Source organism: Bradysia coprophila, chromosome X, assembly GCF_014529535.1.
Source record: "Bradysia coprophila strain Holo2 chromosome X, BU_Bcop_v1, whole genome shotgun sequence".
Classification (NCBI taxonomy): Eukaryota; Metazoa; Arthropoda; class Insecta; order Diptera; family Sciaridae; genus Bradysia; species Bradysia coprophila.
In genome coordinates, this window is record NC_050737.1 from 4,165,008 (window position 1) to 4,192,737 (window position 27,730).

The window sequence follows — 27,730 nt, forward strand, 5'->3', positions numbered from 1 at the left end:
GAACTTTTGAAAATTGTTGAAAGTTGAAATGGAAGAACGTTTCTATCATGAGAAGAGACTTTTTTCCATTAATTTCCAAACCCTGTATGCTATTTCAGCAGCATTTTGCAATAGCCATGTTTAAAGAAATTTTTTAAATGATAGAAACTTGGTTATTACAAAATGGTGTATATTTCATTGCTCTGTTTTTTCTTCCAAGAGTTAGTATTTCAACCCACTGATTATTTACCAAAAAACACAGAGAGTAGAACCCAATTTCTTTAAATTTTGTGAATTGAAGCGAATTTTCCAAAACTCGTTGCTCAATCAATGTTCAGCTAATCATTACTTTAGGCGGTAGAATTAGTAGGATTTAGCAAAAATTTTCTATACTCAAAATCGAAGTGGACTTCAGGAATGTGTAGTTTAGAAGCTACAAAAATTAATGATGAAACATGCCATTTCATAAGAGAATAAATGACCAAAACAGTATTCCCAAGGGTTTGCGTTTGTGTCCGACAAGGTAAATACCGGTCACTGTTCTACGCACAAAAGCATAAAAACCAGTTGTCAATAAAACCAAAAATTTACATGGACATTATACTACATTTTTGACTCTAAAAAAATGAACCAAGACCGAAACATTTCGCCTGAATATTGTCGGTAAACCATTCAATGGTTGTCTCATCTTCGGTTAAATGATTTTTTTACCTTTTCATAGACTTTTTTTTGAAAAACAAAAATGCCGCCATATTCTAATAGATCATAACATAATATCGAGCGTAAATATCGGTACGAAAAACACTATCCACATACCTGAGGTATAATGGTCTCTGTCACGACTTTGTTTCATTTAATTTTCGATTGATATTTGATCGAACAGTTTGATAGATTGTGAGAAATTCGGTGTATGTATTCGATCTGATTATTCGATCGCAAGATTTAATCAAAGATGTCTTAAATGTGGTTGGTTGGTTTGATGTTATAGGTTTTTTTTTCGGTTCCTTCTTCCTCATCTGTTAAGCGTAATGTTGTTTTTGATGAGGCAACAACAATGGCAAAATAAGATTGATATTTCATTGAATTTTATTGAGTTTTCATTGATGCCGTTGTTGAAAATCGGATTATCTAATTTCAAAATGAATTTAACGGCTTTTCTTCTCATCGAGAACGTTTCACATGTTAATGTTATAAAAAGTTCCACACTTTCAATTCCAAGGCGTTTGGAAACGACACTTGACGGTGTTGTTGTTGTATCGATGATGGAACATTTTAATGATCAAACAATTTTTAGTTCAGCAGCACAGGCTTCCACAAAAATGTCTGATGTGAAATATCTTGTGATTGATTGAAATGATCGATCTATTCTAGAGATGAGAATATGATACTTCCAATACTTAAGACGTTGTTGTTTTAACGAAAAAAAATTTTCTTCTAGATTTTATTTGATGATCAGTGTGTTAAATAAACTGTCTGGTTCTGGTTTTATATATATATATGTATGCCAAATAGATGGAATACACAAACAAACAAACCTTTAAAGAAATTCCAATCCCAAAATATATTTAGAGATTCTCTCTCTCTTTGTAAGAAAAAATTTTCCCAGCCACTCCAATATGATTAATTCTTTGAAAAATGTCTCTACCATTACCCATTTCCATTCACTTAATATTTACATTGGAATACTTTGAATAACATTTTACCACACGTTCATGACACAGGTATATCCCAAATTATATTGGTCAATATTTTCTTAACCGATATTGAGTAAACAAAATTCTAATTTTTTTCCGTCGATTTTACTGTTTGCCTAGTAAGGACAAGGAGTGCTTATTACGAATTAGATTTTTATGGAGCATGTTATGCTCTCTGAAATAATGATTAACGTAATGGTCAGTTGATGTTGGTTTTATTCAGTTTTTTTTTTTTTTACTTTACTAATATCATATAACGATAAAGTGTTTCGTTGATTGTTTTTTTAACAAAAATCGAAAACATTAGTTTTATGAGCTTGGAATTATTAAAAAAAGGAATAAAACAGGGGCTCTAATTGAATGTGGGGTGTCTAGATGAGTTAAATTGTCTGTGGAATTCAGTCGAAAATGCATTGACTTAAAATGTTAGAGAATAGATCGGACGACTCAGATTCGAACCGTATTCGAACAGATTCGATATAATTGTAATGAAATCAATTTTTGAAGGTGCAACTAGTGGTGTAACATAGACCCATTTTCGTATGAACTTTGTACAGGCAAAATTTCGTTTTGGAAACAGCAAACTCAATAATGATTAAATCTGTTACTTCCTTTGTTTAAATCATCGCATAAAGTTGCATACAATCTTTTACTTAATTTGCTTTAACATAAAGTTTGCTATATAAGAAAACATTAGCCCGAGCTCTTCGCTTTAATTTAACGTCGTTGTCGATAACAGATGATTTTCCGTTTCTGAAAAAGTAATTCGATTGGACGGCCATCGTGTAAGAAATAAGAAAGATCGTGATTGAGCTTTGAAGACGAATTAATAGAGTTATAATGCCGCTCTCTGCATTACCCAAATTAATTTGTAATTTCTTCAATCAAATTTCATCTGGTTTAGCATTAACCATTTTCGTAAACATACGTTTTAACATATACATATGAAACAGAGACATCGCATAATCATATTTAATATCGAGGTTGAACTTGTAAATCATTCCTAAAATGAGTATTAACCAGAACACTGGGTAGATCTCATCATTCATTTTTGTCACTATTGGTTGCTGTCGAGCTGCACCGCAGTTGACTAGTCGTTTCCTTGTTCCAACAATGTAAAATATCAGAAATTATCCAAAACTTTATCCAACAAATTGAATTACTTACTATCAGTTACTATTAGTTTTTGAATTAAATTGAACTTTTCCCTTTACAGGAGAGTACATTCAACTTCCGCTTCAATTGGAGGAGATTCTTCAAGATGCTTTGCAACTGGCTGACTTAACATCCGATGATCAGGTATGAATGCTGGAAACGCAGCTCAACGATCCACATGAGCATCATTTCACCATAATTTTTTTTTTCTCGCAACAGAACGACACCTTTTCGCCAAAGGTTGACGAATCAGCTTCATCCGATAACGCATCGCCGGATAAAGAAACTGGCACAACTGATGCAACAATATCTGATATTGATATATCAGCCGATTTATCGAATATTAATCTTGATGATGCAAGTGAATTAGAAGAACTCGAAATGATGATACAGTCATCCTCACCGTTTCAACATTCAAGATCCGGCCAGAACTATGGCCATGGCGCTAATTCGTTTAGACAATCGTATCACCATCAGGTGAGTTGACATTATTTTCTTTTCGTTTTGTCTGTCTACACGCCCAAACAAATTTTCATTTCTTTATTCATGTCGGATTGATGCCATGATTGGGTGAATGTGATAATATAGAAAATGAAGTATTTCGTTTTGTTGCGCCATTAGTGATAAAATCGGCCGAAATCAATTAATTCCTTTTTATTGTTGTTCTCCTTTTATTTTGTACCTGCGATGAATTAAAGTGAACTTAAAATTTGAATGATAACATCTTCGGTTTTAATAGTGAAAAATAAACATCGCATATGGTTGAAAACATATCACTTTTAACTGGAATTGAAAGACGAAGAGATAAAAAAAATATGAAGAAACACACTTGACACGGTGACGAAGAATTGACAGCCCATTTCTCTATAACAAAAATGTATGTGGTGCTCCTTTTTTATGCCCTTTTTTGTGTTATTTTTATTTTCCTCTCTACATTCTTCTTCACCAACTTCAACTGCAACATTTATTTATTTTTCGTCTTATGTATTTTCAAGGAGCTCTTCTGTTCGGTTATTTTTTTTCTACCTTTGGAGAAAGAAGAAGAAAGGATACCTGTAGTACATCTTCAGCATGCATATAAGTCATATTCTGTTGTTAAACATTATAATTTTGCGGTTGTTCGACAGTTTGTACCAGGTAGCCACACATTTTTTTGAACAAACCGCATGGTTGCAGGGCATTCAAGTGTAATTGTTTTTTGGTACAGAAGTGTAATAAAATGAAGAAAAAAAAATAACTTTGATGAATAGGTTTGACTACTGATGCTATATATCAATTGTGGTATCGGTCATTTTCGGTATTTGATTTATTATGGGAAAATTGGATTAGGGTTTGGAAAATTAGCGAAAAAGGATTAACCGTATCACGTTGCATTTTTTCGTTTTGTTGAAAAATATTTATCATGTATGTTTGCGCAGCTAACAGCGAAACTATTTTTTTTTGAACGTGATAAAGTATAGGATGCGTAGGCAGTTGATAATAAACTTTGATTTCGAAGTGTTGCAGCTCTGTACTGCTGTAGTTCAGAAGAAAAACAATTTCCAATGAAACAACAAAAGAATTACTAGAAATTAATTTGTCATTTCAATGGAAATGGTTTTTCTTCTGAACTACAGCAGTACAGTCGTATTATATTATCGGATTAAATAGAACTTTAAACTGATTATAGTCAGAACTATTCTGCCGTAATTTGGATGAAAAACAATTTCCATTGGAAATAACAAAATAATTTCCAGTAATTCTTTTGTTGTTTCATTGGAAATTGGTTTTCTTCTGAATAACGGCAGTATTGCATTTAAATCAACTGACACGGAGTCGTCGGTACCATTTTCCGGCTTATTTTGAGTGTCTATACTCTTTCGTATTAGTGCTTGCTTGACTTTAAACCTCGAACCTGATGGTCAAAATTTATGAAGTTAGTCTTAAGATGGCATGAACCACCAATTACAAATTTACTTTTTAAATGTAAAAAGAAATAAAGGGCGTAGATTTAGTCACTAAAGTATTTCTGTTCACTTTCACATTTTCTTTGATAACTGTTTGCAAGACATATTTGAAGAAGTAGAAAAAAAATCTGGGATGGTATTTAGAGACTAATTTAGCTGCTGACAAATTTCCCTTCGTCAAATTAAATCAAAACTAATTCATCGACATCAATTATGAATACATCTGGGAGAAGCGCAACAATAAATCAAAATCTTTTTTAGACTCATATCGGAACTTAATTAGACATACTATGTACACACCTTTATTATGTTGCTTATTTTCGTACCGCAGACTATAGCCAACTTTTAGCTATATCCATACATATGACTTCTTTGTATTCGTGTTTGCTGATTACCACGAGCAATTTTTTACACTTTAAACTTTTTGGTTAGCTTCAAACAAGAAAAACGTCTTGACCTTGATTTGTTGGTATTATTTTACACTCGTTTTTACGCATTGTAAAAAAAGCCATCGTTAGTACACGTACAGATATATGTATATATACGTTGATGGTCTATACATAGTTTACATAATGTTTTATAAATTAGATATTATTATTAATAAATTTTTTTACATTTTTTTTGTGTATAAGTGAACTTAAACTACCTTAACATTGTACGGATTGTTTATGTTTCGTTTAAATGTTGAATAATTTAAAATCGCTTAATTTTTGAAAAGATTTGTTTTCGACAAATCTCAATTTAAAAATCTGCTTTTGAGTGATTTTTCTGATTTTATTTATTTATTCAAATATTCTGTAGATGGTTAAAAACGTCTTTTTTCTTCCTTCAAATTTAAATTCACAAGATATGAAAAAAAAATTAAAAAAAAAAAAAACGAAAACCTCAGAAGAGTCTCGCAAATTATACAATTAAGAGTGCGACTTAGAGTTTCGTATTCTAATTATAAACTCGTCACGGTGAACCTTCGATTGTTTCGCATTTTATTTTCCTATTAACCTTTGACAGACAGGAAGCATAATCTATCGAATTCGAATCTAGGTACTTCTTTTAAGCCAAGCATGTCCGACAAACTCATAGACATTTTTCAACTGCTTTCGTTTTAACATTTACTTAATATCTGCAAAAAGACTGTATTCGACCGAGAGCTCGTAGTTTTTCTGTAACCACTATCAATAAAATTTTACATGTACCTAGCTGCGGCCAACAAAATTTTATTAGAAATTTTATACTCTGATTCTTTGACCCATGTGGGCATTGTTATGAGTAAATTTCGAATTTAGTGTTTCTAAGTCTTGAAAAGGACAAGAATTTGGTAGCTATGCAATATTGACGTTCTTAAGCAAAGAACTGTTTCATACCATATCTAAAGAGTGGATCGTTCAATTCATAAGCACTTTTCTTCAACAATATTCAATTGGATGAATGAGACAATGAACCTCTCATCCCTTCCCTAGGTCTACGGATCAAATTTTTCCGAAACTCGACCTAAAATAAATTTTTGAAGCACAGAAACCCAAAAACTGCAAGGAATACAAAAAATGAATCAGGTACGGGTTGGATCATTTTTTATATTTATAAATCGGGTAACCCGCTGATCTCTAATACACTGCCTCATGTTATCACAAATATTAATCAAATTGGGTATAGAATACGACAGAAGCGATATCAGTTCTATTAATAGACTTTGGTCGGTGAAATTTCTTTCATTTAATGGCCGATAAGTTGCTATTTTTATAAACTAGTCAAGTATCGAACATGGAATCTAATCAATAATTTGACTGTGTAAAACACGTTCAATTAAAATTCAGACCTAAATGAAAACGTGAAAATTTGTTTAAGCGAAGGCAATGTTTTTCGAAATTTTCTCTAATTTTATGGCATTTCTGTTTCCGTTTATTTTATGGACACTATGTACATCGATTTTGATTGCCATAAATGTCTCAGCATATGATTTGTACAATTATACGTTAAAAGTGAATTTAAAAAAAAAAACATTCGCGTTTTTGTAAAGCTTTCACGAATTTTCACTCTCATTTTTGTGATTACACCGTAAAAAATACATCGAATAATTGGAACAATTTTTACGTAATACACATTGACCTAATCTGGCTACCTAATTTAGAACGATTCTTAAAACGTATACGAATATAAATAATGTTCCATTCGATTAAGTATATAGAGAAGCACAAGTATACACCTGAAAAATCCGTCATTAAATTAATTACATCTCTTAAGGTAATTTTTTTAAATAAGCCATTATAAACGCATATCTATTAAAAGTTTTTATTTTTAATATAAAAACGTATATTTAATATTCTTTTAATATTTTTTTTTCCTCATTTAATTTATATGCCGGCTATACATGTAGACGTATCTCGTACGAACAATTATTATTGTTAGGTTAGACTTTTTTTCGAAAAAAAATTCTCTTCTAGTAATTTGTTGCTCACTTCGTACGTATATAATATTGTTCGTGGATACAACATCTTGTGTACATGTATTTATTTTTTAATATTGTTTGATGTGGTAGTTAGAGACAGGTAATGTAGGTACCTCGAATTCAGAAAAGTGTTTACAAATTGTTTAGTTCGGAATCAACTAATGTCCGGTAAACATTTATTGAATTCTTATGATTGTTTGAATTATAATTTTCGTTTAATAAAATCAATTCGCATTTGCGGAACGATCGACGGGATCGGTTGACGTTTAAATATTGAATTGAAATAAAATTGAAATCTTTCGAAATAAAAACAATTTCGTCGAAAATCTGGTTAAAATTATAAAATAAAAAAATAAATAAAATAAATGTGTTTCGCGTGCATGGCACCGTTTAGTGATCTTTGACTTTTAATTGTATTTAAATTTAATGTTCGTGTTATTTTTTCTGTATCTGAACAGCAACTTGGAACACAAACGATGAGCAATATTTAGTGTTGTTTTTGATTTTCATATTTTTTTTTTGATTTCATGTTGTTTCACAAATATATAAACTACAATAAACAGAAAATGTGACAAAAGAAGTTGATGGATTGGTTGTGCAATTCAAGTTGATTTTTTTACATTTTAAATTGGATTATTTGTACCATGCTGCGAGATCGTCTGGGTAAAGAACTTAACAAACTTCTTTTTTTTTACATTAAGACAATTATCAGAATGGCAAAGTATTGTTGGCCGTGAATAATTTCAATATTTATTTATGCTTAATTACAACTGAAACACGTTTATTGTAATTTCTGTATTGTGAAGTTCCAAGCAATTTCACTCAAGGCACTATACAGTTGTCGGGGTGAATTTGTTATTCTGGGATGGTTTGGATATTTCTTTTACTACTTCCTCAGTTACTAATACCATTATTTACTGAAGGAAGAAACTATTGTCTCGAGCTGTCTGTAGCCTTATGCCTTACTGGCTAATATTCTCAGTGTCACAGTGCCATGTATTAGTCTAATACGTCTTCCGAATGATATCGGTAACTATACCATATCGGATCATAAGACCATATCTTGCACGATTTCTGACCAACAAAAGTCATTTTCTATTTTCAAATTTCTTTTGTCAGTCGTGAGCCTAATAGAATCCTATGAAACTATAGCTGTTGTTGGTCTTTTTCGCTGAGATCTAAGAAGAACAAACCGACTTGTCCTTGGATTTAAGATATTGTGTTTTCGGGAAAAACACATATCCGGTTAGATGTATCATTGTCCATCAATAATCCCCTACCGATAAGTGAGAAGCAGACGGAAAGATTCGTTTGTTTTATTGTTTCAATGTGTCATGAATCTTTCCATCCTGTCATCGATCTGAACATTCTTATCGCAAATCTTATTCTTATCCTTTCACGAATATTTTTCCATAATGTTATTGAAAAACTTTTGGCAATTCCACAAAAATAGACATTGTAACATTGTGTGCATTGCTAACCATCAAATTTGTGAATTATCAATAGGCTTTTTTCCGAATTTTACGCACCAACAACCCCAAAACGTAGTTAAAGTTGAATCCAAAAATAGTTTGTTCCGTCGAAATAAAAATTGCTGAGCTCATTATAGCATACCAATACCAAAATATAAAAAAAGACAAAACATTAACAATTGAACTACTTCCATTCAATTTTACTTCATCATTACACAGGTATCTCTTAATGTTTAATTGAAAGTTATTCTCATTTTTTAAATCAACAAATTGAACAGATATATTATCAAAATAATAAATACATGTGACGCAACATACATCTCAAAATTATAAGTTAGAATTGAATTCGAATAATAAAAAAAATCTCTACGTTTTTCCCGCCCTATTGCACGCAATTTATCGTTCCTATAGAGTTACACAAATGATTGTATGTCTCCGTACCGAGTGGCACCCGTGCAACTCTGTATGACCATTTCATTGTACACCAAAATATTTTGTTGCCTGACATTAGTTTTTTTTTTTTCATTATTATTTAGAATTGTGTACAGAGAATAGTTGGAAAAATCTAAACAGTTGATATAGTTTGACCTTGAGATTAATGTGGATTATATACGCAAGTTAATAATTATTTTTGTATTGTTTAAACCTAGCAATTTGTTGTTAAAACATGAACGAAAAAATAAATAAAAATTTTGCGGACAGGGATATATACACACAAAATTCTTATATAATGTCTGAGTAAGTTTAAGGTCATATTTTTTCCATTACATTAATTCACTTCAATAGCATAATTAATTTCAATTTATTTATTTGCTTAAAAGTCTGAATTAAAAATTAACTCTTTTTTATGTCCATTCTCTGCTTCAAAACTGCAAAACCCGAACATAGATAAATTATAAAACTAAATAATCGACGACTTAATGAGTATAGAAATGTAAAAATTGTGGATATATAGACGTTGGTTACGGAATGGAGAGAAGATGTTTAAGAAAAAAAAAATCATAAAGAACCCATCAGACTAAAATCATAATAAACACATTAACTATACCATTTTATATTAAAAGAGAGAACAAAAACGTGAATAAGTACGTCTGAAAATAAAACTAAAAAAATCTAGAAAAAAAACAACAAAACAAAATAAACAACAACTGTGTTGATGATGGTATACAATGATGGTATAGAGCAATTAAATAAAATTTCCAAGTGAGTAAGGTCAAAAGACACGCAAAGAAAAACTAAATTGAAAATACAAAAAAAAACCTAAACTTTTATAATCAAGTTTGCATTAAAAGCATTGAAATTTAGCAAAACGTATTCTTAATGTGCCTTTGAATCAATAATGCGGAAAATATTCGTTCAATGGGACTGTATTAATTGCAATTGTTATGCACAAACTATAGCCAGACGCTTGGATTTTAAGTAATGTAGGTATTTAATAAAGCCAGATACTTTTATAATTATAATCTTTCTTTTGTTGATGGTTAGAATTTTGATTTAAAAATGATTAGGTTAGATGAGGAGTTAAGTTAGTTGCCGGAAGACGTCGAGTGCACTCTCTTATAAATGTTGCTATTTTGTCGTGTTAAGTGTGGAGGATTCTACTATTTATGTTTCTTTCTTTTGCTTTTAATTGGGACATGCGACAAGACAAGACTTAGAAGTTTTTTTCTCTCTCCCTCTCTTGCATATTACTTTGATGCATAATAAGAAGATTGCGATTTTAACACAATGAAATTAACGCAAAATGTGTGGTTAAAATTGGTATTCAACCACCCGTTGCATACGCTTAGTGTGCAAAGCCTCGGCCTTTAATCTATTTCGTAAGATTACACGGATTGATCCGCTACTATACTTACCATTTCATTTTCATTTCACATTATTTTTTTCTAAGAGACATATTCATCGTCAGCTTGGTCCATTTTCCTCTAGATCACCCTTTTGTGATAATTTGCTGTCATGTCCACTGCATTTCAGGCAAACCTTTTCGACTTAATAGCACTTTTTATTGTTTATAATCTCATAATCTTTCCGGAAACTCTACATGTGTCCTACCTACCGCTTGGTTGAATTCTTACGGTACATAAATGTGCGAAAATCGAGAACAGAGTACTTGTTTTACACAAATTGGTTGAGTGTTGGTTCTTTAAAACATGTTTGTGAGGTACATTTAGAATTGATTTAGTGCAGCGTAATGCTGGAAACGCTCTTTTAAATTTGATCATAATAGTTTAGGCGCCAGAGAACATTTATTACATTACGTAATAGAAATCACCTGCTCAGATACGTTCTTAAATCAAACAAAGATGTCCAGACGCTATTAGTTTCAGACACAAAATTATTATTGTTATTATGAGCTTTCACTGTGTCACATCATCGACGTCCAAAGTAAAAATTATCCAACACAAGATTTTTGTCTCTCATAAGATGGCCTAGATTCCTTCGATTTCGCCTTATAGGCTCTAGAATTATTTATTTAGGGACGTAGGCATGGAAGGTTCTACTGGATCAGTTTTGAGCGCGTTGTTCTGGGCATAAAATGTTTCTTTCTGGCATCCCGACTATAGTCAGTGACCTGGGCAAGGAAATTAATTATAATCTAGATCTAGATACGATTAAGTTGCAAATTGTAGTAGGGTCAGGTAAATAGCCACACTTCAAATACAATCTCCTACGGCTATTCTCTTGTTTTTCTTTTAAAGAAAAAAAAAATTCTCAAAGTGAAATAATTTGTCCATCATCGTTGATGAAAACGTTGATAAATTTTCACATAATTATTCATTTTTAATTCGTATTCATAGCATCTCTGTCTCTATATACATATTTATAGATCAAGAGATAATTACAATAAAAAAAAAAATGGAAGCTAAAAATTTCTACTTTAATTCTAACAAGTTAATTAATTTCTTAGCTGGCAAACGACTACTATACAATCTCGTTAAATAATTACAAATATATACAACATAATGAAATAATTTTCATGCTAATTGAACAAACGGTTACATGGGATTTGAATTCACTTATCTGTTGGAAATTATACATCTATTTGCACTCGACGGTGTATTAATATAGTGTCGACTCGATGCCTCACTACAAGTCGTCGAAACAATTACCTATTTCTATTCAGTTTAGATAAATTGGAGAAGAAACAAGTGAAAAATGTAAATTTGATTTTAAAAATGTTTTCATTAGGTGTCATATATGTTAAATGAAATGATATCGAACACCTATTAAAAATATTATTCCGACTAATAGTAAATGGCAAAAAGACATGAAAATTATGAAAGAAAATATTCAAATTGTTGATTGAAATAAATATGAAACTTTGACACAATTACATTGAGACATGCAACATTGATCAATTTGTGTATTTATATCGATTTTTCTACGTTTTAATTATTAAAAACTTTAATGATACAGATCATAGGTTCACTATTCAACTGATTAATTCAGTAATTTCATGGTAATGCAGTCGTATTCCTTTAAAATGTTTCAATGACTGCAACTTTGTTTTGCCTCAGTCTGAATAAAACCGAGCGTGGAACTGATCCGATAAAATTTGCTTTATCGGCAGAAATTAAGGAAATTTCGGGATTTTTTTTCTTGAATAAGACGATCCACAATTATGGATTTTTATGCACTGCGTATGGAACAGCCTCAGTGGTTCCTTCAATAAGTACTGGAGTAGCTGAGTAGGCCCATTTTGTTCTACAAACCATCAGAAGTTCTCTACAAAAATATCTTCAACACATGAGTTCTGCTAACTCAACAGGCCATATTTGTTCTACGAACAATCAGAACTTCTCTACAGACATTTTAGCAATGTGTCAATTAGTCAAGAAAGTATTCTTTGAAGAGTTCGGCTTCTGTAAAGACACACTCTGATGGAATTTTTTAACTTGGTCAATTTATGTTCTCCCAGACGCAAGACGATTCGCCATCCTAACTAATAAATCATTCTCAGACATATTGACGGCATATTAGCTTATTTTGAATCGTAAATTACCAGCACGTCCTATCTACCATTTTTCTCTTTGTCTTATTATTTTCCCTATCGAAAATTTGTCTTATTCTAAGAACTTGATTTATAGCTAAACCACCATTGCGACTCACACAAATCATATGGCCGGACATCTTCCATTATATGGGACATTGTACAAAAATAACGTTGACAACAATTTACGAATCAATACTTGTACAGCGAAACAATGTTCTCCGAGCCGAAAAAACCAAGTGCGAGGCCAAATGGGTTTTTCTTGTTTGTGGTCCAATGCTAAAAATTTCTCATTTGATTATCGTATTAGTAATTACAGTATTACTATAGTTCAACAATATCAAGCGCAAGTTGATATTGAATCATTGTGGAGAAGAAGAAGAAAAAAGCACACAACGTTAAACTCACATCTTGAGCCTGATTTCTTTTATACCAAAAACTGAATAATTATACCCATCAGTATTAACGACATATATATACGTATATGTATGTACGTACGTATACTGAAGTAACAAACGTAAAAAAACTGAAAAAAAACATTATTCATATATTTACATCAATAATGATGTGTATGATGAAGATGGATTACAATAATTTTTTTTCGGCTCATAATTTTTGCTCTCAGTAAACCAAAGATGAAAAAAAAGTAACGTTGAAAATTACAAACTTAGCCGTGACCTTACATAGACACAGTGGCCGCAAATCAGCGTGATTAATTAGAAAAAATTATCACTTTTGGCTCAATCGTCGGTCGGTCGGTCGTATACACAATAAATACATATAATATTCACCATTCACCCATATTTGAAACATTGTAACGATTTTATGATTAAATGTATCTAATATCCGTAAACCATAATTAATGGAATAAACGAAATAAGCGATTTTCCGCCTAAATAATAATAATGTTGTTAAACCTACTTCCTTTCCCAACAGTCACGAGTACCACTTAGCCGTAATTTTTCGATGGAACAGCGTTTGCAAGACATTGCAAGCCTTTTCAATCCAATACCAGGAATGGGCGTTGGTATGGGCCCTGCCGATATGGCATCTTATTCACATTATCCTTCGCACTATTCGTATCAGGTACGGTGTAGTACAATCATTGTTGATATGTTTCTAATATTTTTTTTTTTTTAATTATCCAGAGCTCTGCACCGTTACCACAACATGGACAATTCAGTCATCCACATCCCCATTCACATGCAGTTTTGCACAATGCATCTCTGGCTGAATTGGGTGCATCACAACCACATTATGGACCAAATTTGGGAACGGCTGTTTCGTCCAGTATGCACATTACGAATTCCAGTCATGATGCAGATGCTGGTGCTGCTGGCTACAAAATTGATCACGACAACATGATGTACTATTCGGTGAGAAGTTGAATTTATTTATTTTTTTGATATTTTCCATAAATGAATTTCGGTCAATTTTCGGTTCATTTTGTTTGGGTCGTTGTCTTACATATTTTTCTTAATTCTTTTTGTAGAACACATCGTCAGACATCAACCAGCCCACAGATGTATTTATTAATTCGATTTTGAACGATGAAGATTTGCATTTGATGGACATGGGTGTTAATGTAAATGAAAGTGAGTACAGAAATTGGAATTTTATTATTTTGAATTTTGTAATTTAGATTTATCTTTTGAAATGGTTCATGGACGTTCATCTGAAATGTGAAATTTATTCCGACCGAGTTGAATTTATCGGTATACATACATACCTTCAGAAAACGTATTCGTTATATAAATCGGTTGGAAAAAATTCTTTTGTTTAAATAATTTCAAAATTCTTTGATATAAGTTCTTTTAACAGAAAATGTCGGAAACCGAATGAGATCAGTGAAGTAGAAAAGATTCAGCGCTGGATGTCATAATTAAGAACTATACAAACAAAAATCTATTCGATTAATGTATTTGTGAGCTTAATGGAGACAACGAAACTTTTCGCTGAAACTTAGTATTAAATAGAATTTTTTGAAGAACGGCAAAATCATCCACTAACTATTCATCAGCTTGATTATGTGATGAGATAGATGGTTATATGGACTGTCATTCTCATAGCCACAGATTACATCTTATTTAACGAACTTTCGACAACTTTACATAAATTCCATGGTAGAATATCGATGAATTTCAATCAAATTTAACTTAGTTCAAAGTCGACATGCAGCGACGTAGAAAATCGATTCAGGTGCACAACGAATTAATATGATACCAAAGTCATAATTCGTTTGCCAGACTGCAAAGAATGTGTGGTCTGGTTTAACCTTGAAGCTTAAAGCATCGCTGTGTTTGTCCTTCTCTTGTACTCTTCAATTCGTTATGCCAGCTCTTAAACAGTTCTAGATCCAGGCGAATATTACACTATTCACGCCCAGTAGCCATAAGCTTCCCAGTGAAAGCTCCATAGATGTAGTGCACCAAAGACTTACTTACGACAAAGTTCTTTGCTGTATTGAAAATTTTCCATAACTGCTTACACAGCAAGACCTTACTTACCAAAGTTCAATCGAAAGTAAATTCTTTAAATATCGGTTTTTCAGCATAAACTTAGTCTTTTACAAGATTGCAAGTGATTTTATCATTGAATTTTTCAGTTCTGTTGTTTAAACGCCACTTTCGATGCAAACATTTTTTACAACATTTCAAATTTTTCTTGCTAGAACGGCAACAATACGTAGGACGTCACTTAATTTTTATCATCGTTGTTGCTAAGATATCTTCTTGTGAATATTCGGAATTGGCAAAACCATGTCTGATTTTGCTGATGCCGTATTTTACAGTGTATCTTAAGTATTACAACAGTTGGTTCTACAGTTGGATCGAATTGTTTGTTATTTATTTATTAAAATTTTATCAGCGTGTAAACTCTCGAGCACGAGACACCAATACGTACCGCGTTACCAGCAAGTAAAAAAATATCCAATTTCGAAAATCCAGTATACATTCAACCATTAAAGATTCCCTTTGTACAACAATATCGGTATTAGCTCTCTATTTGTTCAAATTGTAAAAAAATATATGAAAACTGGAAATCGCCGTCTTTGTAAGTATATTTGATAGATGGCGTTTGAAGTTTTCATTTCAAACTATCTAAATGTTGCAAAATTATACGAACAGATCGCAAACTAAACGAACTATTTATCATACTTTCTCATTACCTAATTACGTCACGGTTTTTCATCAAATATTTTGTTTAGATGAAGTTTCATTAGATCTTAAAAAGTGTCAGCATTTCACAGAAAAAAACTAAACTAGTTACCGACAGAACCTGGACGCACTTACTTTTCGTATTTTCGTTTCGTTAAGTCTGTCAACGTTGTAGTGACACCTGTCGTTAATTTATTTCATTCGACAAAGCTTTCTGTTTCACTCGTTGCTTTACAGCTGTAGTGGTAAGAGCTTTTCAATGATCTAATGCGACAAAAAAAAAAAAGTAAACAAAAAACGTTACACCGCATATACGGCATGAGATATACTTACCTACCTTTTATATTAAATTAATCTTTAATTTGTGTGTGACTCTTCTTCTCATATTTTTCTTTTGTGTGTGCAAAATTTTTGCTGAAAGAATCTACTTACGATTTCTAAACGGTTTTCAATGAATCGCACTACAATCATGACATGGTCACATAAGCATCCTCAGCCTATATCAATTTCAACGGGGCTTTCATACGATTTAAACACTTAAAAACAAAAAAATTTAAATAGGATTTCGGAAGAGAGTGTTGTGTATGTGGCTTAAAGGTGTACATGTAACAGTCAAATGTATTAATTTCGATTGGTATGCGTCAATGGTTCGTGTATTGCTTGTTTGTATGTTAGACGAAATGTGATAAGCTAAAATCGACCGAAAATATAATTTTTTTGTTTAAATTACTCCTCAGTTCATTTGAATCGGTATAAACTTTCAGTTGTTTTCGGATTTTTGCAAATTTTATTTTGTTAGAAATTACACATTTTCTTCGCTTTTCCAATTTTCGTTCGTAAAATCTGGTGAGCTGTATACCTCACAGTAACGCCTCGGATTCTATTACAAGTAATATCTGAGACTGTGTGCTTTAATCGTTTTTTATTTCTCTATTTTTTTCCGCTGATTATACGTTTTTTTTGCCGATATACTTACATTTAGCAAGTAAATCAAGGTGCTCGAATGTATGTAAAATTATAACGTGTAGAGACCATCATCCGTACATTGCGCACACCGAATAATAAAAAAAAGCACACAGCGTTTAGCGCAAAGGCAAAACAATAATACTACACGACACGACTTTACTTGGCGGGGCCATCATACACAATAAACAATATAAAATATGTGTGTAAATTTTAATCGTTGATGTTTACTATTTTTAAATGCTTAGTCATGTCGCGATATGTGCACCGAATAGACCGAATTTAAGTGATTTGGACGAATTATAATTAAAACGAAAAGAAGGAATAAAAAGTTGATTTTTAAAAAGTGTCGGTATTTTCGTCACTTCGTGGACTACAAAAGTTTTTTTTATTAATAATTTCTGAAACGGTCAATTTGAACATTTTGTTTAGTTAAATAAAAAAAATTTTGGAACAATCGTCGACAATTATTTATGAACCGACTTCAATGGACATATAAAAATATGAATGGAAATGAAATTTAAAACATTCTTTATGTTCATGTGCATACTGCCAGTACTGACGGTTGTGGAAGATTAACCTTACCTTATTTTAAAGTGTCCTAAACCAATTACATAAAAAAATATTATTTTTGGATGTGTCGTCACACAAAATAGCATCGAGTGTTTACAGAGAGAGTGAGTGGAGCAACAAGGGAGGCCAATTTGGATATTATTGTGGATATTATTTAGTGAAAAATCTTCTCTTGGAAGAAAAAAAAAATATCTCGTCAGTCGGTGTGTGTAATTTGGGAAAAAAAAAATTCTCAAAGCAATTAACCGTAAGAATATATATATCGAAAGAAAACACATGGTAAATCGCTTATATTTACGAAGTCTTGCATGCATAAAGAAAATAATAATTGAAAAACAAACACAAAAAAATCGTTCATTCGCATTTTTTCATTTCGTTTTTTTTTTTTTTTTAATTTTGATTCAACGAAATAAATAATTGAGTCAGTATATTAATCAACAGGAAATAACGAATGATTCATTTATGGTTTAGAGAATCGGAATCGATAACGAACCGTACTCTAAAATAAAATAAAAATATGAATTCAATGCGACGATTAAAATTTATATTTAAAACAAAAAAACATTTTGTATCGATGGGTCGATGGGATTGAACAATATTTAAAAAAAAAACGCGTACAATGTACAATCTATTCATACAGAAAAGAAAAAGAAATACTAAGCAATATTTGCCCCGTATATCACGTGATAACACCTTTTTTGAAGAACGGAGTTAAAGTGTGTTATTTTGTTGAAACGTTTTCTCTACCTTTTTTTTATTATTTTGATGTCATGCAAGTATAACATTTCTTATCGGTGAGAAGTATAGGTAAAAAAATAAATTACCCAGAGTTTATCAATTTTCAATGATAATAAAAAAAAAATCCGAAGCGTAAATTGTAACAATAGTGGTATTCAGCCACTTAATCTAATTTTTATAACAATGGTAGGGAATGTTCGTCAATCTTCTAGATTTTTTCCAGTAAAAATTGATTACAACAATAGGGACACAGAGTTGTGTATGTTGCATTTGATTATATATTTTTTCGAGAAAACAACAACAAAAAAATTATCTCTGGTCGTATACACAGCCTTGAAGTGGACTTGATTATCATTTATTGTTTGTTTGTTTTTTTTTGCGCTGAACCATTCGCATAATTCGTTTAATTTGTAACCATTCGATTCGTCTGATTCAAGTCTATAAAATTAAGGCGAAAGGAATATGTAAAAAAAAACCCGAACACACAGAACAAAAAAATCACATTTATTCTACAAAAGTCGATGAATAAAAATATTTTTATTCCGCAGTCAATTATCCACTTTAGAAGACAAAAAAAAACCGGTTGAATATTTCAAGAATTCAATTTTTCATAATTTTGTTGTTGTTGATTGAGTAGCTGCCTCACTTATTACGGGGAAGCGAAGCGAACACACAATCTTGAAATTGTAATAATTTTCAAATATTCCACGATTCAATATGGACAAATGTTCCGGTGTAACGTTAAGTCTAGTTCGTGAACGTTTGTCCCCTTCGCTCGCTCATTTTCGCTAAAATGCACCTGTACATTCCGGCGTTAATTCTAATTTCTAAAGGATTTTTGCCTAATGTGTCCCTAAAGAAAACTGCCACTTCATTTCAAACGATTTAGTACGTAGCTTAGCTTAGCATAATTCAAATTGTTTACACATTAGATCATACGAGATCTCTTTTAGCGAGAGACGTACGCTTTGTTCGAATTCTTTGCTATGAAACTATGCTTAGATAGAATAGATCTTAAATAGGATAGGTATGGACTCTACTTACTTGACATAAAAAATTTCGACAGAAAATCTTTTACTTCATTTGTTTTAACATACATTTTGCTAAGAAGACGATATGTTGATCTGATGATTTGTTTTTGCCCGACGTTGACTACAACGGATGATACAACAATCCGATGCGGAACCTCTATAATATTAAGCTAATTCGATGCGAGCATGTATTACGCAATGTTTCAAGCCAGAAAGTTTAATTTTTTTTTAATGAACGTTACCGCTTAAATGTCAAATTTTGGCCTACTCATTCTTAAAATCGATTTTTGACCGTTAAGCCACGATGATGGCACATTTTTGGCCAAATGGAGAAAAGTGTAGAAGATGTACATTTTGCTCCATTTGGCCAAAAATGTGCCATCATCGTGGCTTCACTGTTAAAAATTGATTTTAGGAATGTGGAGGCAAAAAATTGACATTTAAGTGATAAGGTTCTTTTACTCATTGTCGTTAACCAATGAATTAGTCGTCTGTTAAATGTTACGATGCGGTTCCAAAGTCCAACAGAGCATCAAAGATATCAAATGTTGTTATCATCGCTGGCATTTTCTCTGCTTGAGACAATTTTTCTCCGTTTATTCATTCAGTTCTGCGCGTATGCCACAATGTCTACGCCTTTTTTATTTAAAATATTCATTGAAAATATCGCGTCATCCGAATAGTAACTACTTTATGTGTAAATGAATCACTTGCAATTCAAATATCATAACATCGTTCGGCGGCAAAATTCGGAAACGAAATCAATTCCAATTGATGTTTTGTCTTGCTTAAAGTTTTGGTGCAATTGGTGGTCAGGAATTACCTCAATACTAACCGATTGTCGGTCAACATTTGACCTAATTATTTTTCGTACAGTTACCGTGAGGAGTTTCTCACTCTAAAATTTCCGACTTGACCTAATTTTCATATTGTGTTCAAATCATTGTATGTGAACCAATGCAAAATCCAACGAAAAATTACCTTTGTAACAAAAAGTTTATAGCAACGTGTATTTCTGACTACGTCAAGACGACATGATAAGGAAAAAAACCGAAAATAACATCGGTGATAACGTTAGCGTACATTCTGATGATTTTTTTTAAATACTAACACCTGAACTTAATTAACAAAAATACTTCATCTCAAAGCTGATGCTGACACAGCTAAATCTGTTGCCCAAAACGGCAGTGTGCACATGAGTGGTGTAACGTTAAAGCGTATATACGTTTATGTAGGGTAATGAGATGTGATTTACAATTGATAAAGTAATTGTAAACTCATTGACAAAACTTCGTTGTCTCTTTTAACGTTCAAAGTTCAATTAAAAAAAGAAGAGAAAAACATATGGTGCACTAGAACGTGCTTGGTTATTTTTTCGCAATTCATCTGCCCCGTAGAAGAGAAGCAAATAATTTTATACAAAAATTCGAAACAAATGTGTGTGCTGAGCAAAACAAATGTGATGATAATGTGTTTTTATTTCGATAAATTGTCACGTGAACATACTCATCGTGTATATGAAAAGTGCCGATTTATTTTTGTAACTCCTTTGACGCAATTGAAATTTTACTAGCACGATTATTTTCACCACAAGGGGGCAAACACACACCTACTCGAATTTGTTACACTGACTGGATAGGTTAGGTATGGGCACTCATTTATTTGAGCGATGTAAAACTGCATGTTTGGAGTTAAGTTTTAACAGCATACGCTACGCTGAGAGATCACTTTCCACTCTGACCCTATATTAGTGATAGAGGAGATATCTCCTAGTTAAACTAGCACAGCTAACAAACATCAATAAAAGCGTTATTGACTGTCCTACAGTAAAAGATTTTAAAACGAATTTCGAACTGCGTTTTCATCAAATTTAATGTGTCTAATAAGGGTCAAGGTCATTTAATAGAATGTGAACCTGATTTTATTGTCTGGCTTGTTCTTCTAGACAACAGTTCTCTGAGATCATGACAATGTGATTCCCTGATTCCCTGATTAAAATAGACCAAAAATCAATGATATTCGTAAAATGTTAATTAGCAAGCTTTTCATAGTCATCCTGTGCTCGAAAAAGTTCATTTTTATTGTGTCGTACATTGCTATCAAAACGTGTGATGGAAAAAAGTGAACTGTGAAATATCTGGAACTGTGAGAACAGGTTAAAATTTTCCACTAAAAAGTAAACAATCTGCCACTACAACTGTTTAATATTTATTTTCAAATATATGTTAAAAATTGCGCTACTAATTGATCTTGTTATACAACAGCTTTATTTAACTAATGAATATGAATGAAAAATATTTTTCCCCATATTTATGAGATACTAACTGTCATTTCTATTCTATTGATGATTATGTTATTACCATCGTACAGCATTATTACTATTTGGTATTTGACCGTTTTTACCTTATCAGTACCGCATTGGACATGGCTGCTTTACACGTTTCATTAAAAAAAAAATTACTTCACATTATTGTCCCTTTCATTCATTTAGTTTTCTATTTTCGAATTTAATCAATTTTTGTGATAAGATTGTACATGTAGACCCGTTCACAGAACGTTCGAAAGAAATTAAACTTTATCAACATGCGTAGTTAACACTCGGTCATCGAATGATTTTGATGACATTGGTCAAAACTTGATGCTCAATATTTTCGGTTCGTCGAATCAGAGTCCGGATAGATATTACTTCAAAATTGTGAAGAAATTTATAAGAAGCTTAATCTCAACGAATCGGCAGGTGTATTACAATTGAATCTGTACACAAATGACGTCATGATATTTTATTGAATTTTTCGACTCGTTTTCCCATTCTTTCGCCACGCAAAAAGAGTCAATATTGGCCTAAATTTGTTAAAGTAGTCAGATCCATTTTGTCGAACACAGCCTTCCCCCTGAATAGCGAGACGGCATTTGTGTACGATCCCTTTCAATTCGAAGTAACTCTTTTTGAGTTGATTATCTTCTATACAGCGCTGAAATGAAGCAACTGGCTAGACGTAGTTAATCCGTTCTTTAAATCGACAGAGGTCGATCGATTTTGTCAATGAATAAACCGTGTGATTAAAAATTCCAACAGGGCAACGTTTCTGGTCTGCTGTCAGTTTTTCACTAGAAAAGACCTATCCCAAAGTTCAAACATTAAAAATTTAAATTCTAAAAAGCTAAATGTTAACAATGTTAGCTTTCACCAATCCAATAAACGTAATATATTCATAAGATTATAACAATTTCCTGTAGGCTTTACTCATACGCGCAATCTAATTGAACGAGCAGTACGCACGTGTAACACCCATGCTTTTATGTATACATTGGTATTGGTATAACCTACCTGCAAAGATAACTCGAATGATTTTGAAAAAAAAAAAATTACTGAGTGTTGTTAAGCCTTGTGTCAATAATCAAATTTGATCTTAAATACTTATAATCTCTAGTGTCCGACTCTGTTCGCCATCCCCTTTTATTATCATGTGAGCGTTACGTTGTCGACCCCTAAATGAAATGCAATGTCACATAATTGTTCTGCGGCCTATACCGAGAAAATGATATGACTAATCAGATTACAATTTGAAATTATTTCTGACTAACTACCTTAAATGCATCTTGTGATTTGTATTTTTGACTTATCAAGACAAAGAAATGATAAGGATTATGTATTATCAGTGAGTTTGTTATGTAACATGCCTGTAGTATCAACTACACATAGTATTACCTTAAACTATTTCAATTCGAACACTCTTTTTCAGCTTCTTTAAACCAACACCGCTGAAAATACATTTTTTTTCGAATTTCGGAAAAAATAATTAAAGTCAAACCTGTGACTGTGTAGTAAAATTGCGTTGATAATATACTCGCCCAGATTAGATAAAAAGAAATATATGAAAAAAATGGAAAGTCATACACCGAAGCATTTTATGAACCGGATAAGCCGAACACGTAGGACGTTTTTATTTTCTAGTCTTATATGAGTATGTGCAATTGATTATTGTCTATATCACATAAAAGAGACTCAAATAGCTAGAGATAAGCCGTTCTAGAATGAAAGAGTCATTGTGAATCTTTTGTTTCGCACGGACGACTATTTACGACATAATATGACTTTATAAAAAAAATTAGCTGGCGATAATTTCGAATTATATCGAGCCTAGCGGTTTAGTGAACATAAAATATGATAAGAGAATTTGCTTCAATTCGTTTATGATATCGCGATTGGATTGCAATTTCATTTTATTTACTATTTCATTAATCGAGCCCTGTTAGGTCAGTAGACTAAACGTTTCATGATATGCATTCAATTATAGTAAAAAGACAGGTACAGTCTGTCAACACCTCAAATAAATTCGATAGATTAACAAAACTCGTACCAGACGAAAATGTTGTAAAACAGTAGGAAATCTCTATCGGTTGATAGCATTCGTTCCCAACATCTAGAGGTTCGAAACTTAAGAAGATTAGAAATACCTTTTCAGGAGTCAAAATTAATTGAACGTGAGACGCGATTTTCGAAAACAAAAGAACGGAGTTTCGTTTTCGACTCCAGCTTTACCATTCAAATCGGCAGCTCTGCCCCATTCCCAGTCTGTACTGTCTTAGAAATCTGATCTATCGCGATCGAGGTGTTCGGTCTTTACATACCAGAGTAGGTTACAATTGTAACCACTGCCGCCGGTCGACCAGACATTCGCAGAAACCACTAAACGTGATATGCATTCAAATATTTTCAGTTATTCAAAGTCAATACGTTACCTCCATCTATTCCACACACACATATACAAACCCATACTCCTGTTCAACGCTGGCATTTTCATAACTTTATCGAAACATGTAATCGTTTTCACTCGATTTTTGAACTCTATTGACTTGAACAAATCATGGATTTTACACTCGATACCAAAAAAAAAAGTTCAATCAAACGCAGAGGTAAATAAAAGATGGCAACGAAATATCGATTCTATTTATCCGAATCGGTTGCCATTTATCGCAAAAGCGGGAATAATGAATCAGCATTTACCGCGCTGATAACACTTATCTTAGTTGATTTTTTTTCGTAATCAATTCGTAGCACGACTCGTTACAACTGTAGTATTAGGGAGCTAGTGTTTTAATATCAAACTCATCGTCAATATTTATCGTTCTCGGAAAAAAAAATTGGACTCATTCATAAAATGTTATTGTATCGGTGCGATTATAAAAGTAATTTCTTGAGATAGTCAACCTTTTCGTCAGTGATCTTCGTCCGAAAAGAAACATTAGTCGCGGCAGAGTACGACATTCTATTGGTGCGAACGTAGCGAGTCAATTACAAAATGAATACACGATATTTCATACAGTAAAATACCCAGGCAATGCATACCAACTAAATGATTAAGCATTTTATATTCGGATTCATGACTCAGCGTTTTATTATATACTTTTTTTTAAAGTTCTATACGGCATCAAAGTGACAACATCGAATATAATTCGTCGTAAAAACAGAATATTTTTTTTTGTCAATTGTTTGCAAGCAGTTGAGGAAAGTACTTACATTTCGGGAATGATAATGTTGCAATAAAATTAACTTTATTTACTAATTACGTATCGAGTATTTTATTTCATGTGGTTTGTCATCAATTAATAAAATATATTTCAGTTTGTTTTGTAATTTGAATTCTTTTTTTCTTATGCACGCAAAGCACACACATGTGGTGGAAACACTTATAACTATAGGACAGTCGTTAAATTTTTTTTTGTTCGGAAATTCTTATATTCGTTTTTTTTTGCTTTCCTTGTAGTGATTAAGAATTCTGGTATCATAACCATTCGCTTAATTATGCAAATTTTATGGACGCATGTTTCTGAAAAAGATATGACCCTTGGGTCTGAGAGTGAATTAATTGAGTTTCGATGAAAAAAAAAAAAATTAAATCAAGAAGAGAAACAGAAACCATTTCGAAGTGAAAAAACAAGTAAAATTTAAGTCATAAACACGTTATAAACGAACCGATTGAATCATCAAGCAAAATAAAGTGACAGTTTTTTTGTAAGCAAAAAAACAACAAAAAACTAAAATTTGTTAAAAAAAATTTGTTAATTAGAAACTCATCGAAAAAGTGTGATAAAAGTAACTTTAAGTTAACTATTGCTGATTGTACCTACTAATGTATTACTATAAAATCAACAAAAATGCTGTACAACTGTGTTGCTTTGGGTAAATTTCATCATTTACTTTACTTGTTATTATTTTCTATTAAAATAACCGAAAAACAAATTTCAGACCGAAAAAAAAAACAAAATTGTTATATGATTCGCGTCTGGGTACCTCTGAGAGAACCAAAATACAAATTCATATTCAATTCATGTGTCGTACACAACCCGTGCTAATTTAATCCTACGATATGTGTAGATTCAGTCATTTTTTAAATATTTTTTTTTCTTTATGAAAATGTTATTTTGACCAGCCGTTTAATGGCACACCTCTGTTTCTTTTTGAAAAGTTTACTTATTTTATGTTTACCCAATTCGTTTTAATATGTATATATATACCATGACGATGCAGTGTTTCTACTGTTTATTAATTCAAATTATGATAATAATGTCGATGATGGTGTCGTATTCTCACTTTACCGGCAAACAAAAGCTGTACATACATGAGGCTTACATAAAACTGTTTGAACAGAAAGCTTTTCTGTGACGTCATACATACCTACATACGTTCCGGTATAATTTCGCAAAAGTTTGAGTCAAGGAAAACGTACAAAAAAATGTTTTTTTCTTTAGTGCATGTGAACCAAAAGCTCGTTTAGATAGACGGTTTGTTGAAGCGGGAAAGAACCACTGTTTCACGTATGTATAGAAAATGATGTGCATCAGTATAGGTAGATATAAGTCAGAGCATTCGGACAAGTTAATGGATATAGAATATTATTCTAAAGAACAATATTGTCTTCGGTATGCCTCTATAATGCACAGATTTTTTTATAAATTCGTCTAAACATAGAAACGTCCAGCCGCCGGAAACACGGTTTTAACATATTATATATTGTTTAAAAATGTCGAAAAAATGGTTTCAGCTACCGGGCTTAAACTCCCTGATGAAGGAAACTGTTTGTTTCCGCCGAAAGCTCGGAAAAATAAAAGGCACGTAATCCAATTATAGCAATGAATATCAAACTAACTATTTATTGCGGCTACAAACCTGCCATAGTGTAAACACCGTCTGGCATTCTTGGTGTGCTTTGGAAAGCTTCACAGCTTCTTTGGGATTTCCTTGAAAAAGTGGAATATTTCAGTGAAATATAGAAGAAGATCAAAGCTCTCGAAAGTTCTTTGAAAGCAACGACACAAATTCGATACGGTGTTTTGGTTGAACGCGGTTGCAAACGGCCTCAATCAAGTTCAAAACTGCTGATACAATGCTGTGCTGTGCTATATTATAATCTGTGCATTTAGAGACATACTGTAAAGCACGTGCATGCAACATGCGCGTTCCTAATGAATCTGTAAGGCTCAATTTAGATAGCAGATACGAAAGACACCTTATGTACAGCGAAATACCATCTAAAATGTCCTTTCTTTTTCTTTTGACGACGAACTAATGAGGTACCAGTAGGTATCTTGCATTGTACACAACATATTTTGTTCATTTGATTTCAATTTAAAATGGCATCGTTTCTGCCATGTTTCCTGTATCTTCCGCCGTTCCATGAACCATTCTAAGTTTACCGAATTTCCGCAATTTAATTGATACTAATTATTAAATTTAAAAATTTCCCAGGTTTTTATACAATGCGAATGCTCGAGACGAATTCGTCCAGCAATAATTCGTCAGTGTTAGGCGCATCAAATGGTGCTAACAATGGCTTACTACCATCGTCAATGCACACGAATATCAGTACATTGGGTGCGATGGGCTCCACCGGCGATCGATTAGATGCGTCCAGTGACAGTGCAGTCAGTTCGATGGGATCGGAACGTGTACCGTCACTATCGGATGGTGAATGGGGCGATGCAGGAAGCGATTCAGCTCAAGATTTTCACCAAAGGTATGTCTACCATAACTTTCAATCGCCACAATATTCCCGCTTACTAACATTTCATAGAAATTCCAGTAAATACGGTGGCCCGTACGATTACAGTTACAGTAGTCGTTTAAGTGATGCCGCACGTCATCCAGTGGCCCAGAAAAAACATCAAATGTTCGGAAAACGTTATTTCCAAGAACAGAGCAGTGTTCCATCGCTGCCACAAGCATCCACCCATCAATCCGATATTCCGCTAAAATATGAATATGAGCCATACGGAATGCATCACGGACCGACATTGCCACACAACATTGATAGCGGTGCAGGCGGTCCGCTGGTAAACAAACATCAACCGTCGCATATGAACCAACCGGAAATGAAGTATTCTTGTTCGCTGGATTTCGTGCGACAGAATCGGGTAAATGATTTGGTCAATCACAATCATACGTACACATTGCCGCAGGGAACGGGTGCATCACCGAGACCGCAGGCACGTGACAAGAAACAACGCCGACTGGATGAAGAACATTTGAGCAGAGATGAGAAACGAGCCAGGTCGTTGAATGTAAGTGTAAAGTGATCCATGACTT

General features: G+C 32.6%; 1 protein-coding gene across 8 annotated transcripts in view; it reads left to right on the plus strand.

Annotated features, from left to right (window-relative positions):
* Positions 1-27,730, plus strand: part of LOC119084138 (segmentation protein cap'n'collar) — a 91,458-nt gene that overhangs the window by 60,734 nt on the left and 2,994 nt on the right. For 3 of the 8 annotated variants that reach the window (XM_037194028.1, XM_037193989.1, XM_037194036.1), the window contains 7 exons: positions 2,890-2,972; positions 3,048-3,305; positions 13,617-13,766; positions 13,829-14,056; positions 14,173-14,275; positions 26,894-27,161; positions 27,219-27,711. In XM_037194028.1, the coding sequence (XP_037049923.1) occupies positions 2,890-2,972; positions 3,048-3,305; positions 13,617-13,766; positions 13,829-14,056; positions 14,173-14,275; positions 26,894-27,161; positions 27,219-27,711 (1,583 nt within the window). The remainder of the gene's footprint in view (positions 1-2,889; positions 2,973-3,047; positions 3,306-13,616; positions 13,767-13,828; positions 14,057-14,172; positions 14,276-26,893; positions 27,162-27,218; positions 27,712-27,730) is intronic. The other 5 variants (XM_037193996.1, XM_037194004.1, XM_037194021.1 and 2 more) reach the window with 3 other exon arrangements.